Here is a 17,904-nt window from a genome sequence, read left to right as displayed (position 1 = left end):
AGATGCTCATCGAACCACACTCCCAAATCCTTGACTGCATTCACATACTGCAAGGACTTACCAAGGATACTATATGTAGAATTGAATCTCTTCGAACCTCTATGAAATGATATGTAGCAACACTTGGAAATATTGAGCCTCAATCCGTTCATCACTGACCACTCACACAAAGCATCAAGGTCTTCCTGAAGTTTGGCTATATTATTCACCTGCTTAATCTGCATGTAGAGCTTCAGGTCATCAGCAAACATACTTACAGAACTATGATTGATCACATTAACAATATCATTCACAAATAGATTGAAGAGCAGAGGGGCACAGTGAGATCCCTGAGGAACCCCTGAGACTACATTAGTAGGTGCAGAAGTACAGCCATGCACCTTCACACTCTGAGTTCTTCCTATCAGAAAACTCTTTAGCCATTTTAAGAGGGAGTCATAAAAACCAGCACTTTCCAACTTGGCCAGCAATATTTATGCGCTCATTAGCAACATCTAGTTTTAATTTGACAATTAACATTTAAACTTAATAACATAATTGAGTGTTATCCGCATAAAGGTGGTAGTTTCAAAATTTAAGGTCATTAATAAAGTAGGATGTATAGATCGTATAGAGCAGTGGTGCTAATATACTTCCCTGCGGCACTCCAGTACTGACATGGAGACGGTCCGAAGACCTTCATATGACCTGTTAGATATGATTTTAATAGTTGATATACTAAATCCAATAAAATGAAGAATTGCTATAAGGACATAGTGATTTAACATATCAAATGCCTTACTATAATCTAGCAAATTTGTTTCTCAATTATGGAAAACGTATTTTAATTCTCTTATACTGGAAAACGTATTTTTAAGGTAATATTTTCTTTCACTTCTTATAGCACAAGTAGTGTAATTTCTTAATTCTTTAGAATATGAATAATACGCGGGCCGTTTAGATTTTCTGTACCATCTCAGGACATTATTGCGCAAATTCTGCAACAACTTAATATCTGTTATTCAAGGCGAATGTTTGTAATTATTATTTGTACGAAACGTTCTTATTGGAGCATGAATGTCAAATAGGTTTAGGATAAGAGAATTAAAATACGTTAGCTTATCGGCGATGTCCGGTATGTAAAAAATTTCATCCCAAGGGCATATTAAAAGATCATTTTTAACAGCATTAAAATGTATATTTTTTAGTGGTCTGTATTTAATTAACCTAGGTTCAGATAGCGCATTTGGACTGAATAGCTGTAGATAAATAGAAAAATGATCAGCTATTAGAGTGTTGTCAACTCAAGAACATTTTACATTTATTTCATTGCAGAAAATTGAATCAATAAGAGATGTAAAGTAATTAGTTATTCTGGTGGGTTCGTTGATCAACTGTTTTAGTTCAAATACTTCAGCAAAATTTTTCAGTTTTTTTGCACTATTGCTATCCTGCAACAAGTTTATATTAAAATTTCCCATATTAAGGCATATAATATTTTCATACTGCGAGTATACACTAGAAATACTATTTTCAAAAAATTCCAAAAAATCATCTACCTTCCCATTTGGGGGCCTGTACATTACTCCTACTACATAAAACACACCACAATAATTTAATTCCACCCACATAAATTTAACAAATGAAAGATCCCCACGATCAAGAATTTTAAATTTTATGCCATCTCTAATGTATAGCTCTACACCGAAGATCGATCTTGAGAGATAAAAGTAGACTTATTGATATTAATGACACTTGCATCAAAATCTTCCGTAAGCCAGGTTTCTGATAATCCTATAATGTGAAAATCAGTGCTTAAAATGTAATCTTTCAACTCAACAAAATTAGCCACAAGCGATCGAAGATGCGATATATTGAAAGACATTCTTAGGATTTTAAGAGGTGTAACAGGGCCATTTTCGGTATTAGTTTGGCAGTTATTTATAATTTTTGAAATGATATGATTTGAATGATTGATAAGATCTTTTATAAGTTTCGGTTGATTGTAAGCCTTCTTTTATACCAGGTATTAATATTGTCAACATCTGTGCGAAGTTTTATTTTATTATATAAGTAATATAATAAAATAAAAGTAAGTGGGGATCTTAACTTAATGGCTTCAAAAAACATTGAAGATGCGTAAAAAATTCTTCTGTTGTGCATAGTCAACCACCTGGTTTCCTTAAGCTTGTGTTTTATGGGGTTGCGCTTTCTTAAACCATATATTAATCTAAGGCACGCATTTTGGAGTTTCTGAATTTTTTAGAATAGTCCCTTCAGAAGTTCTTAAACATGGACCATACTCTGCATCGCAATGATTAAGCTATTACCAGCGAATCACACAGTAGAATTTTTATTTTCCTATTTAAAACGTAGCAATGTGGATAAATATTTTTAATGTTTAAAAACCCTTTTTGAATACATGAATTTACATGCTGCGTGAATCGCAGGTCACTATCCAGAATCAAACCCAAGCTTTTGCAGTGCTCGACGTGTTTTATAAAATACATAAATGTTTTAAATGCTTTTTTAAGGTTGTTTTGGTTTTATTTTTATATATTCATTTATTATCTGTTTTAGGTCCTTTTATATTTGGGGTACAGCTGTTCCCTATGTAACAGATTACATACATTCTAATAAGTGTATTAATTCTAATAAGTGTAGCATTCCAGATTTAAGTAATTTTTAAGCTTTTATTTAGCAATTGCTATAAGTAGTTGAAACATAGAAAAGTCAGTGGGGAAAGTTTTTTCTCCACAAATAAAATGCCAATCCTAATTTCAGGAGTGATGCATTTCGGCGTGTTCTTGAAGACTAGAAAGTTACTTAAAATATTCACAAAATGTAACAATAACAAATAACTACTAGATTAGAAGATTTTTTTACAGATAAGGTAAAATAATTTAATGTTAATGAAAACAACAAAGTACACTTTTTTCTCCTTTAGCCTTGATAAAGACGAAAAATAAACAACGTCGAAACGTCGCACTGTGTTTTGTCTTATAGGGAAATGAGGACAAAATTCATTGCTTTAAGACTATATTTATTTTAATTTTAAAATGACTTTTATCGTAACTTATAGACACTTTTGTCAAATACTAGAAAGCATTAAATTTGAAGAATGTATAAATGTACACATTATACAGGGTGAAATACGAAGTATAAACATTTCATTTTAATATGCTATCTTATATATTGCAAAACTGGTATTAAAAATATTTATAGTGGTATCAAAAGTACAACATTATACAGGATGAAATACAAAGTGTAAATATCTTAATTATTCTTTTTTATATTTGCAAATAATGTAAAATATTTATAATAGTAAAAATACTATAATACTAACGCTGTAAGTATGTAGGTATCTGTAATAGTCAAACGAAAAAAAAGGTATTTAAAAAACTTTTATTTTGTACAAATTTTGCGATAGCAAAGCTATATGCATAGTAAGCAATATTACTATTTTCTGGTATTTATAAAAACGCCTATACCACTTAATAGAACACTACGTAATAGAATGCGCTTAAGCAAAAGGGCATACGTTGTTATCAATAAGATAATATGTGACATTTTTTGACTCTAACTCAAAAAACTACTCTTATCTGCGAAATGTGAAACCAAAAGCAAAAAACTCTCGTGACTTAAGTATAATATATTAAAAAAGATTATATAGGAGATATTGAAAAAGAAATGTTGCAAATGAAAAATCATTTTTTTTTTTAATGAAATGTAAGGAAAACTAAAATTAAAATAAAATTAATAATTCATCTAACGAGGATTCTGAAAATTCATTTTCATCCAAATATTGCTCTATTTCCGTGCCTCAATGAAGTGACTTTTTATTGCATCTCGAATTATTCCCGAGGTCGGCTAATTTTGGGTCAGAAGTGATTAACATTTAACATTATTAAATTTGTGTTATTCGGAATTCTTGAGGTTGTTTTTAATATATCAAGTACCTAATACATATTTGTAAAATAATTTTGTTTTTTCTTAATTTTTTTTTATTTGGTATTAAAATGCATAATTGTATTAATATTTAAAAAAATTTTATCAGTGGTTTTAAAATTAATTAATTAAATGTATTGGGAATATCGGAGGCGTTCCGTTTGCTGTTTAAGTCTGTAAGATCTTTTCATCGATCTACATTTTATTAAATTTAGGTGTCAAATTTTTGACAGCTATTTTGGGAAATAAAATAATTAAATGTACATCATCGTAAAGGTCTTGAACAGATAAGATAGGACACTGAAAACCATTTTTTTCTAAGTTGAATAGATTCGAAACTACAGTCTCTTTAAGTCAAAAAGAGTCGATTTTCAACTATTTTTGAATTAAAAACAGTTGAACAAAATATGACGTGTGATATCTTAAATTTCTTTATTTTTGCGTAGAAGCTAAAAATCAAATAATATACAGGGTGTTCCATTAAAAAAACATAACTTTGATATATTTCTGCAGTTTAAAACACCCTGAATATCAAGAAACTAATTTTAAAATAAATTTTAAAAGTACAGGGTGTTAACATTTAAAATTTTTGAGAAATCGGCCTAAAAATCATCAATTTTTTTCCTCCTATTTCAGGTAAATTTTGAAACTTGGCAACACTATCAAAAAAAACTTACAAATATTCATGAAGTTCTGTGAAAACCGCACATTGTTGTCATTTTTCGTTCTCGACTTATAAGCAGTTAAAAATGTGTCAGTTTATAAATGGACACCCTGTATTATAAATTCTGATTAATTAAATGCATTCTAATATTGACTCCTAGAGAAACGATGATTTATGCAAAACAAAAATTACCATATTAAAAACACTTTCATATTTAAAAATTTTCATAGGGGTTCGAAAATTAAAAAAATTCTGGATAGACGCCACGACCGACATCCGTTATACGGCGCAGGCGCCTCGATTGACCGAAATGACGTGCAGAGGATCCTCAAGGAACTAATTCTTAAACACATTCTGGCGGACTTTTGCACTTACACCGGAGACTTTCCGGTTGTCTACCTCAAAACAGGACCAAAGTTTTATCAATTTTTAAATTCCGACTATAAACTTACCATCTCTGTATGTACAGAGAAGAAATCCAAGTCACTGAGAGAGGTTGTTTCTAGTGAGAAACCGAGTAGTAGTGGATGGATTGACGCTCAGTCTGGCAGCAGCTCCACTTCGGAGGGTGGTTCGGTTGTAAGGCATACGGTGCAAAAGCAAAATACTGCCAAGCTTCAAGCCGCTAGAAAACTTCAATTATCGAAGTTAAAGGTAAGTTTTTCATTTAAATTGTTATTTTTACTAGGTAGGAATAAATGCATTCAATTTTGGGTTGATTTTGGAGTTTTTATGTATTTCATTGAACAAATAAAATGTTTTGCAAAAGGAGTATACAATGGAACCTCTGTAACTCGAATTTCAAGAGTGCCAATTTACTTCGACCTATCAAGATTTTGAGTTAAATAATGTCAATAAGAAAACCACACTAAATTGAACAACGGCCAAAAAAAATCAATATTTAATTAAATGTAAACTGTCTTAAATACATACTTATTATTTTGTTAAATAATTTGTTATAAGGTTAAGGTACACATTTTTAATACAGTTGGATTCATAAATGTCTTTTTCATTTGGGCAAGAAAATTAAAAATATGGTCATCTGTATTCTCTAGTTAAAGCTATTTGAATGGTAACAAAGTACATCAAATGGAATGAGTTCACAATAGTATGATTATAGACAAATAATATTCTTGTGCTGTACTGTTGTACTATTTTGGACTCAAACAAATTTTATTCTGGTGGAAAAACGTAAGACAGAAAACATAATGTATACTGCATTTATAGTTATAATACCCATGCACCCTGATCTTCAACTTTCTAGATAGCTCATTTTTTAAATTATTCTTATTAACCTTTTTGCATTGTAAAAACATTTTGTGAGATGTTGTATCTTTCTCAGAAAATAATACCATATTTAAAACAGATTCGAAATTTGCAAAGTACAGAATCTTTAGTGAACTTTCATTTATATACAGGGTGATTGATGGTTGATGGTACCTTAGACGTTTGCGGAGAACGGAAAATGGATTTTTTTTGAAAATTTGGCATCATGGACTTAACCCTTTCGTCCCTGAATTAAAATATTTTAGTTTAAGTAATAAATAGTGTAAAGTATTATCGTTAGGATGCCTAACAATGAGTTTTTATTAATATAAATTTTTGTCAATAGTCAGGGAATGGTGGAGGGGCGGTTCATATATGTACCAGCAGGTATTTATGGTGGTACACATGTGTACCAACAGGTATGATCGAAAATTTCATAAAAACAGAAAAAAATGCTATACCAACATTTATTTAAAAAAATAAATACAAAAACGGCTTTGCAAAGTAGAAAATGAACCTAATTAACTATTTGGTATGATATAACATAAAACAGAACTTGCACAATGGAATATGCACTCTCGGCCAAGAGTTTTTGTTCTTGTTTGTTTTTTCTCTTCAAAACATCTAGTGCATTTTCTTTAGGTTGATCCCTCTACAGGCAGATGTAATGCTGAAGATCCAAATAATTTTCTTTTTCTTGAAGGAGCGCCTTGTTTCGGTAATGGTAAGCTTGTATATCGTATACCTTCTGCTACTAATTCTTCTGCAAGTGTGGTAAGGAAGGAAAGAAAAGAAATGCTCTCATATTTACCTCTCAGTTGATTATACATTATCCACGAATTTACTGCATACAAATTGAGGAATCTGTAAAACACCTTTTTCCACCACTTTGCTGATTTTCGATCATGATCATATAGCCCAATATATCATTGTTGTCAAATTGAGGTTATGACAATTTACTCATTAGCAAAACTTCCTTTGTGTCCTGCCACTTTACACAAAGTAATCCAGAAGAAGTGCATCTAAATTGAGATTCCCCTTTTTGGAGTTTGTCTCCCATAGTTGGTACATTCTTGCGATTGGACATGCAAGTTCCCAAGGCTGCATAGTCTAGTGAAATTAACAAATTCACACTTGTAAAAAAGCGATCAAAACACAACACAACATCATTTTCTTTAACTGTAGACGCAAGAGCTATTACGACTCGCTCTCCTAAAGTTAGGGATTGATTCTTAGCGGGAATTGGGTCCTCTTTTCCGGAATATACATTGACATCATATACAGTAGCGGCCAAATGTAGAGAAACTTTTAATTTTTTAAAAAATTAATTAATAGGTTAAATAAAAAGTTTGAATTTCATCACTAAATCATTGGGTACCTTAAGTTACTTATAATGATATAAAAATAAACACATTCTTTAACACATGACGAAAATACCAAAATATTTTTCATTTTTTTGCGGCCATAAGTAGAGAAACTTTTTTTCCGATCATTCCTAAACAAACAGTTTTTGAATAAAGAGAATAATATTTTAGTCGTGTGTTAGTATTAGTCGAGTAAGATGCCACGAGGTATTCATTTGTCAGTTCAGTTAAAAGAACTAATTATAAAAAAATATCAAGATGGATTGAAACAAAATCAAATTGCAATTGATTTAAAGCTTAATAAAAGTGTTATATCTAAACAAATCAAGATGTACAAAGAACGTGGAGGTTCTTTAATTAAACCTAAGACCGGAAGGCCGCGAAAGACTACTCCTTCAGATGATAAAGTAATAAGAAGATGTTCCCAAAAAAATCCTTTCTTTACTGCCGTGGATATTAAGAAAGGAAACCCTTCCATTTCACTATCCATCCGTTCCATAAGAAGACGCTTAGGCGAAGGAAACCTCCAAGCCAGACGACCGGCAAAGAAACCATTCATTTCCAAGAAAAATCGGCATGCTCGTTTAAAATTTGCTAGAGAACATTCCACTTGGACTTATAACCAATGGAAAAACATACTTTGGTCCGATGAAAGTAAATTTAATTTATTTGGGTCGGATGGAATAAAGTATGTAAGGCGTCCCCCACATCAAAGATTCAATCCTAAATACACTAGGCCAACCATAAAACATGGTGGAGGTAATGTCATGGTATGGGGTTCTTTTTCTGGGCATGGACTAGGTCCGCTAATAAAAGTTGAGGGTATTATGGACAGATATCAATATTTACAGATCCTCAAGAATCATATGATACCTTACGCCGAAGAAAACCTTCCACTAATTTGGAAATTTCAACAGGATAATGATCCTAAACATACAGCTAAAATTGTTAAAGATTTTTTTGCGGAGGAACAGCTCAACGTTTTAGCCTGGCCTCCACAAAGCCCCGACTTAAATCCCATTGAAAACCTATGGGAACAATTGGAGTTAGATGTTAGGCGTAAATATCCCGAAAAATTTAAAAACAAAGAACTGTTTTGCGCATTATCGCAGGCCTGGCAGGAAATACCAGAAGAAAAAATTGTAAAATTGTTGGAGTCGATGCCCAGAAGATGTGCAGAAGTTATTAAAAACAAAGGTTTTGCTACCAAATATTAGGTTTATTTTAAGTATTTGTAATATTTTGCTTAAGTTTCTCTACTTTTGACCGCTTAAAAAATAAAAAAAAAATTTTTTGTGGGTTTATAAATAATTTTCTTATACACTAGTTATTTATTTTTTATGTTGTATTTGTGTTCCACCTAAAACAATAAAATATATTTTTAAAAAGTAATCTATCAATATTTTTTTAAAAATAATCAAAAGTTTCTCTACTTTTGGCCGCTACTGTACGTATAGCCGGAATCTGCATCGCAGCGAAGCCATAGTTTTATGCCCCTCTTGGTTGGTTTGAGGGGCATATATTGTTTCAAAGAAGATCGACCCTTGAATTTGGTCATAGATTCGTCGATACTTTGATACTGGCTATCCTGGGGACATTTCGGAAATGTGTATTTGAAACAAGATAATAAATCTTCAATATAATATGTTTTTGAAGCATTTGGGGGTTTTTGAGGAGAAGTAAAATAAATTTTTGATCTCAAAGTCATGTAACGATCTCTTGAAAAATTTTTTTTGAATTGGGCTATTTTCCATTGACTCCTTCTTGCTCCAATAATTTTTTAGGCTTGGAAGGCGATTGTAGCACATAATGAACATGCAGCCAAATCATTTCTGTATTTCTCCTTTGTCAGTCATTTTCTCATCCCTTTTTTTTTAATTGGTTTAGGATTTTCAGACGCTCATTTGTACAATTTGCAATGTGCAAAAAGAGAATGAGGAAATACTTTATGAAAAATTTGCATAGGTGTCAACTGCTTGGTGATATCTGGAGCCAGCATACACTCTCTTTCAGGAGGAAGGATTTTAGCAGGCTCAAATTCTTCGTCAGGAATGACCGTTGCACTGCTGGTTGGATGCGTGGTTTGCATTGTTTCCGATAAAGACGACGAAGACATATCGGACGTATCACTGCCAGCTTCTTCATCGGAATCTGGTTCATAATTATCACTGCAGCCAGCAAAAAATAATTCCGAATCTGAGGATTCTTCAATAAGCTTTTCCAGCTCTTTTCGTGAAAGCGGACGGCGGCGATCCATATTTAAGCTGAAATAAAAAAAACGTAATTACAGACCTGTTGGTATACATGTGTACCATTATAAATACCTGCTGGTACATACAGTACCGAGCAAAAACATGGAGAAACATTTTATTTAATAAATATAAAGTCAGAGTAATCGACTATTGCCAATAAACAAATACTCACATTATTTCTTTAGGTTCAAAGGAATGCAAAAACATATTTGGTATTTATAAATTCTTGCAACAAAAACAATCTATTTGCTTATCTTTATTTTATGAGGAGCAAAAGTAGAGAAACATTTTTAAGTTCTTAGTTTATGTTTGCTTATTGAAAGCAATACACAATAATATTTTGTTAATTAATAAAAAATAACCTGTAAATATGCCTCGAGGTATTACTTTGGCGTTATGTATAAAACAGTTGATATGTGAATATCAAAATATCAATCGGGTGTTAAGCAAGCAATCATTGTTAGGCAGTTAGGATTAAACCGCTCAGTCGTTTCCAAAACCATAAAGTTACACCGCATTAGGAACTCATTAATAAGTCCACCTAAAACTGGCAGGCCTAGAAAAACGACGCCTAGAGTTGACGAGAAGATTAAATCCTTAGCTCTTAAAAATCCATTTAACACAGCAGTGGATATAAAATCTCAACTAGACTATGTAAATATTAGTGTCCATACAGTTCGAAGACGTTTAAGGGACAGTGGCTTGCCGGCAAGAAAACCATCCAAGAAACCCTTCATTTCGAAGAAGAATCGAACCGCCCGACTTCAATTTGCACATGACCATTTAAACTGGTCAGAAGCAAGATGGAATACAGTATTATTTTTGGATAAAAGTAAGTTTAATTTATTTTCTTCTGATGGTATTTTATGGGTCAGGCGTCCTAAAAATAAAAGAGTTGATCCAAAGTATACTTTGGGCACTATTAAGCATGGAGGGGGAAATGTACAAGTGTGAGGTTGTTTCTCTGGTATGGAAATGGGCCCCATTGTCAAAGTGATGATGGGTTTATGGATCGGTTTAAATATTTAGAAATATTAACTGATAATATGTTGCCATATGCAGAGGAAAACATGCCATTGCAATGGAGGTTTCAACACGACAATGATCCGAAGCATTCAGCTAAAATTATAAAAAAAAATTTTGAGGACAAAAAAATAACTGTTGTTAAGTGGCCAGCTCAGAGTTCTGACCTTAATCCCATAGAGAATCTATGGAATTTAGTAGACAAAAAAATTCGTAAGGAACATCCCGAAAAATTTAAAAATGGAGACCAGTTGTTTGAAGCTGTTAAAGCTGCATGGCATTTTGTACCCAAGGAGACCTTAGGGAATCTGATTGGATCTATGAAAAGGAGATGCCTTGCAGTTATTAAAAATAAGGGATATGCAACTAAATATTAATTTGTTGTTATTATACAGATATGATCATTCTAACTTCGCCTATAGGAATTATATATCGCGGTAGGTCTGGCAACGTTGTGACAACACACTCGAAGCAGCGGACCCCGCCCAAGCTCGAAACCGAAACCTTTCAGTATTCTTAAGGCGTTCAAGAGGGGATGCGCTGCTCTGTGGCAAATTAAAAAAAAAATTAGTTTGAGTTTTTGTTGCTGCCTGTCCTAACGGCAAAAAATAAAGTAAAAACCGATTGCAATAATGTTGTAAACATAAATTAACTAAATATTGGACAGGAAATAAAAAAATTAATTCAAAATAAAGCAAAAAATTAAGTTAATTTGATAATATTAAATAAAAATAAAAATAATCTTATGGCAGGTTCAAAAAGGCCACCCTGTTTAGCAGTGCAGTACGTCAATCGATCATAAAACGACCTTCTCGTGTTCGACAACATTTCAATGGAGATGCTTGCCTAATTTTAACACCAAGCTCTTTAATTTAGTAGCCCATTCATTTTCGTGCCTATAAATTTGTTCTTTTAGGTATCCCCAAAAAAAAATCATTGAGGGCTAAATCGGGGCTTCTGGCGGGCCATTTAAAAATACCGTTTCCACTGATTGTTCGATCAGGGAAAGATGTCGAGAAATTGACGTACCACTAATGCGTTATAAGCGGGACAACCATCCTGTTGAAACCAAACTTGTTCTAAATTGATATTGAGCCCTCGAATAGCAGGAAGAGCTTCATCCCTCAAAAGATTAAGGTATTTGTTGACATTAAGGTTTCCATTGATAAAAAAGCCTATAATTGAATCATTTAAAATGCCAGCCCATACATTAACCTTTTGGTATTGTGTACGTGTTGGTATGCCTATGTGCTTATTTTCCCTCGAATAACCCACTGTAATGGACGGATTATGTTTACCACAAATAGAGAAAGAGGACTCATCTGAAAACAAAATGTTACTAATTAATATTTCGTCCCGATTTGCCCTTTCCAATACTTCATGGCAAAATTCCATCCGTCTCTCATGGTCCTGTGGGAAAATTTCTTGGGTTTTGTGCAACTTATAGCACATGTACTTATTTCTTTTTAAAATTCTTCTAACCCTTAAAGGCTCAATATCCGTTTCTTTGCCAATGGTTGTACTATTGCAAGGAAAGTTCATTTCATCAACAGCACAAACATTAACCTCTCGAAGCTCCCTTTCCTCGCCTAGCGGTGTAACAACAGATGGTTGCTCATTTGAGTAGCATTTCCTGCAATCCTTGCAAGCACCCAAAGGTCTCAAACCTATGGATAATGGCAAAAATTGTGCTGCGTACGGGAATGGGCCGATTTTCAAACGTGAATGCAATTCTGCCTGATATTTTATCGACAGAACTGCCGACATAATACCACTTAATAATTTGCTTTTTTTCCTCAAGAGAACACATTTTAACAAGAAAATAGCAAGCGATTTTGAATTTAATCTTTGCTGATTAAGCAGGAAGCTAGAAATAAAAATAACGTTAAACGTTTAAAATGCAATCTCATATTGGCGGTGCCGTGTGGTGGGGATAAGAATGGTCTCGTTTTCGATGAACGAGCGGAGAGCCGTGCGGCAGAAATATCAGTGTTGCCAAACGTATTAATTTGGAAACGGCATGTATTGTGCCCTCTGTCTGTCTCATGCGGCCTCCATATGTCCCCTCTCGCTTACGCTCATAGACTAGTTCCTATAGGCGAGGTTTGAATGATTATATCTGTATATTTTCTTTAAATATGTGTTTCTCTATTTTTGCTCCCTGTTTTTTTTTAATTAATTTACGTATGGCTTTATAATAAGTAGAATTATACTGTTTATGTTTTATGTTTATTATCTAGTTTGGTGTAGTATTATAGGATAAAAAAAATTTAGTTAACTTTAATAAAATAAATTTAAAAATAAAAAAAAAAGTTTCTTTACTTTTGCTCGCTACTGTATATGTATCACACGGACATACCCAAAAATACAAAAATAAAACATAGTTTTGACCTACCTTTGTAACAGCACTGCACTTGCAATTGAATAATAAATAAAACTTAATAAAAAAAATCTGCATAAATAAGCACTTTGAGTGTCCTAAGTAACTAATTTTATTGCAGTAATACTGCCGCCACTAAATACACGTGCTAACTAAATCAACATAACCACACATTTACCACAATGCATATTGTAGGTACACTGCGGAAGCCTGATACACCGGACCGGCACACATTTATACCAAATAAAACGCTTTATTTTACAAACAGGAATTTTTAAATTTTCCTGGTACATATGTGTACTAAAGATGTTGAAAAAGTAACTATTCGTTACAGGAGTACTCGTTACTCATTGATACCCGAAGTAACGAATACCGAATTCAAAAACATATGATTACTTTGATTACTATACCTAATACCTATACTCTATACTATTTATACAGCATCAAGCGCAGACCACCGTACGTATGTATGCACGTTTTAAAGTGTTTTCATCAGAACATAATTTCAATTTGGCCAAAGAACACTTGGAAACAGAAGTAGCTCGGATGATAGGTGCAGAACGCCGGGATTTACCACGTGAAACTGAGAATCTACTAGAAGAAGCAGATTCCGAAACGGAACGACAGAAAAATTTAATTTGTGCAGATTTTGATAAAATTGCAACTGCGCGAAAAGAAATTGATACAAAAACAGCAGCTATTTTAGAATGTCGCTCTTATATAGCTGAGGATCTTTTGAACAGAAAAGAAAATCCATTAGACTGGTGGAAAGCTAGAACAGTAATATATCCTCATCTTTGTAAATTAGCAAAAAAAAATACGTATGCATAGTAGCAACATTAGTCCCATCTGAAAGGACATTTTCCACCGCAGGACAGATATTGTCAGAAAGGAGAAACAGGCTAAAAGGTGAAAACGTGGAAATGATCATTTTTTACATAATAACCAACATTTATAAGTTTTATTTTTCGAAATGTTACGTTTTGTTGTTTTTTTTTATAATAATAAAATTTTTTTTAAAACAATATATTTTAATTAATAGGTAAATACCAAATCAGCATTTTTATTTTTAATTAAATTTTAATTTTTTTTTATATTTATTATTAATTTTTGTACATGATTATTGTCAATCGATACCGATAGCGGTATTTTCATAGTAATCAAAGTAACGAATACTTTAAATGATTACTTAATAGTCGAGTAACGATTAGTAACGAGTAATCAAAAGTAACGAAAATCAACATCTCTAATGTGTACCGTTCAGGACGAAAGGGTTAAGCTGGTGATCTAACGATTAAACATATTTTTAGCGATACAGCGTTGCCGCCTTTACCAAAAAATAGTAGCAACTTTGTTATTTTAAATAAAATACCCTCTATATTATTTTATTTTCCGATCCGCTATCACTTTATGATTTTTTTTTGTATAAGTTGTTCCTATACCTATATTTAATGATTTTCGAGAAATTAATTATTTTCCTTATTTTTTGACCAAAACATAGCTCCAAATAAATTTTTATTACTACGGCACTGGAACGCGGAAAAAATTGAAATTATAAACGTAATTTACGGAAGTATTGTACATTAGTTTTCACTACAACCATTTGTTCTACGTTATACAGGGTTGCTCAAAATTAGTGATTTTACCGCTAGATACAAAAATTGTCGTATGTGCATTTTTTTAAATGGAACACACTATATTATAACATATTCTAAAAGGAAATTAAAATCCCTTTCTAACGAGGTATTATCTTAACCGGTTGGCCATTTTGTGTTCTAAATATTTAACAAATTTAAACTTTTTAATATTTACACAGTTATATTTCATAGTTTGGAGAACGGTGTCCATGTTCTGGGATGTATTTTATAGGTATTTGCAAGCGAATACAGTAGAAAATAAAGGTCTTATTTCACCAGAAATTCATTTTTTATTATGACGACCGGTTTCGCGATTAGAATCTTATCGCATCATCAGATCGAGGAATAAAACTAAAAGACAAAATTTACATAGATAATACTAGGCTTATCAAAAATTGGTAAAATACTGAATAAAAACAAATTTCAACTTACATGGTTAAAAACGAGATTTGTCAAAACAAAGGCACATATAGAACGGTACAGTTAAAATTAAACGAGTAAATCTTATCATAAGATAACAAATAATACACTTAGGTTTAAAACAATAACCTCTAAAAAGCACCGTTACAACACAATAGACAAAACGATCTAAAAACTATGATAACCGCCATTCAAACTAATCTGACCAACGGAGTCGAGGTAGATTTTTGGGTCCTCATTTTTTTAATGAAATTTTGACTGCCCAAGATTATGTAAATTTTTTACAAACATATGTTGCACCATTTTTGGAAAATTTACCATTAGTGAGAGTTCGAAACACGTATTATCAGCAAGACGGTTGTCCTTCGCACAACGCACGAATTACGACTGATTTTTTAAATCAGGAATTTCGAGATCATTGGATTGGTACTAGGGGGGAGCTATATTGTGGCCTGCTAGGTCTTGCGACCTAACGCCATTAGATTTTTTTTTATGGGGGAGATTGAAGGATTTAGTTTTTAAAGGAAGAACTATCGAAACACAGGAAGAGTTGCAAGTAGCGACTAGGCAAGCTTTTCGTGCTATTAGACCTCTTGAGCTTATAAACGCTTGTAAATCAGTTAGAAAAAGGTGTTTATTATGTATTCGAAAAAAAAGGTATTCAGTTTGAACACCTACTTTGAAAAAAATGGTTCTAGTTTGTAATATAAGTTTATAATTATTATTAAACTCTGTAAATATGCCTAGAAATTATTGTTAATTTCTTTATTTTTTTATAATATGTCGAAAAATATTAAGTTTATAATCTAAGGAAATAAATTTTTCCATAGCTTACTTCTATAAAAATTACGTTTATAATTTCAAGGTTCTGCGCGTTCCAGTGCCGTAGTAATACAAATTTATTTGGATCTATGTTTTCGTCAAAAAATAAAGAAAATAATTAATTCTAAAGAAAAATAATTAATCGAAAACCACTAAAGATAGGTATAGGAACACCTTATACAGAACCAATCATAAAATGATAGCGGATCGGAAAATAAAAAAATATACAGGGTATTCCATTTAAAATAACAAAGTTGCTACTACTTTTTGGTATAAGCGGCAACGCTGCATCGCTAAAAATATTTTTAATCGTTAGATCATCAGCTAAAACCCATGTTGCCAAATTTTCAAAAAAAAATTATTTTCCGTTCTCCGTAAACGTCTAAGGTACCATCAACCATCAATCACCCTGTATGGTGTTATATATTTTTGAAAAGAGGATTTCAAGGGCTTTAAGAACTTATAAAAAAATAATATGTGTTCCATAAGAAAAAAAAATTTTGGAATATCAACTTTATGAAACACCCTGTATAAAAATATATAACATAAAAATATTTATCATTAAAAAGTACTTCGAGAAAGTGTTTTCAGAAGTCAATTATCTTTAATAACAAAAAAGTTATGGCTAATTACCGAAATCGACCAAATTCAAGAAACGCCCCCTAGCAGCCAAACAGTTTGACATAGTAAAATTTTGATAACTTAAAATTTTTTTTTTACAAAATTTGAGCTCATGACATATAAGTCAAATTTTTTCTATTCGTTCGGAAAATACGAGTTTTCTGTTAAAACAGTCGAAATCGCACCACCCTGTACTTTAATTACAACAATACTACATTAATATTACAAATTAATTTATAATGTACAGCCTAATAAAAATCTATATAAAAATTGTAAAATAAAGATAATAAATCATAAAATAAATTAATTATAACAAAATCAACGATATGAGAAAAAAAGACAGACAATCCAACATTTATATAAAATTAGAATTAATAAAGATTAATTAAACAGTGTGTGTGCCAAGCGTAGTAACGCAATAATAAAAATCTAATAAGAAGGACAAAACGAAGTATATTAAACCCCAAAGTTTAATTAATTTTTAAAAAATGTGTGTCTCACTTTCAAATTCAACATGCTATAACTTCAAAATTGATATGTAAAGAGAAAATAAACAAAATAACATGTCTCAGAGGCACATGTTTTTTTAGAATGTGGGGATGCAAAATCACTCGTTACATTAGATTACTTAGTTTAAAACTAGCACCTATCAACTCTTGAAAAAAATTTGTACATTTTATTAGTGAAAACCGCATTAAAAAATATTGTAAAATAACAAAGTTATCCTGAAAACAGGAATTTGTAGGTGAATAATACCCTTAAAGGCAACCTTAACATTTAAAGAAGTTAGAAACTGGTCGTCATAATAAAAAAGGAATTTCTGGCGAAATAAGACCTTTATTTTCTACTGTATTTGCTTGCAAATACCTATAGTTATATTTCAATTTTAGGTGGAATGTCACGAGGTACTACTAGAGGAATGCCGCCGCATCGCGATGGAGCGTAACCTCACTCTTTCTTCGGTAATGAACTTATCCGCCATACAATCGATGTCGGTTCATCTACCAAAAACCAAAGAAGAAATGCTAAAAATCCAGCATGTTACCGCGGCGAATTACAACAAATACGGAGAATATTTCTTGAAAATCACCAAAGAGTACCGAGAGAAGCACGACGCCATCCAACCTTTAACGGAACTTAAAACGTCACGCCAGGATCTGATCGAAGAATCCGCGTCCGATTATGAAGAACAAGATTTCCAGCCGACAGGATCTCAAAGATTCTCTCCCAAAAATGCGAGAGGGGGTGGAGTGAAGAGAAAAAGAGGGGGGTGGGGCAACAAACGGGGCGGATTTAAAAAGAGACGGGTGGCCTATAAAAAGAAAGCCGCATCCCCAAAAGGGAAAATTTCTAGTAGCGGCTGGAAAGGAAAAAAGGGCGGTAGAGGAGGTGGAGGAGGAGGGTTGGGTCTCATGCCAATTTTACACATTAGTTAATCTTTATATGTTTGTTGAATTCTGATTTACTTCTTGTAAATAATTATGTAATAATAGGAATAATAAAACTTTTACTTTTTTTGAAAAGCTGT

General features: G+C 32.2%; 2 protein-coding genes across 4 annotated transcripts in view; both read left to right on the top strand.

The window, feature by feature from the left end:
- LOC126736887 (recQ-like DNA helicase Blm) overlaps positions 1-17,899 on the top strand; it is a 43,312-nt gene extending 25,413 nt beyond the window's left edge. For both annotated transcript variants that reach the window (XM_050441502.1, XM_050441501.1), the window contains 2 exons: positions 4,822-5,245; positions 17,267-17,899. In XM_050441502.1, the coding sequence (XP_050297459.1) occupies positions 4,822-5,245; positions 17,267-17,812 (970 nt within the window). In that variant the 3' untranslated portion in view covers positions 17,813-17,899. The remainder of the gene's footprint in view (positions 1-4,821; positions 5,246-17,266) is intronic.
- The window catches only part of LOC126736886 (zinc finger SWIM domain-containing protein 4-like), a 410,579-nt gene that overhangs the window by 273,604 nt on the left and 119,071 nt on the right, over positions 1-17,904 (top strand). The window lies entirely within an intron of this gene.

This window comes from Anthonomus grandis, chromosome 5 (genome assembly GCF_022605725.1).
Source record: "Anthonomus grandis grandis chromosome 5, icAntGran1.3, whole genome shotgun sequence".
NCBI lineage: Eukaryota > Metazoa > Arthropoda > Insecta > Coleoptera > Curculionidae > Anthonomus > Anthonomus grandis.
The sequence above is the reverse complement of the archived record's forward strand: the minus strand, read 5'-3'. Positions and strand labels throughout refer to the sequence as shown.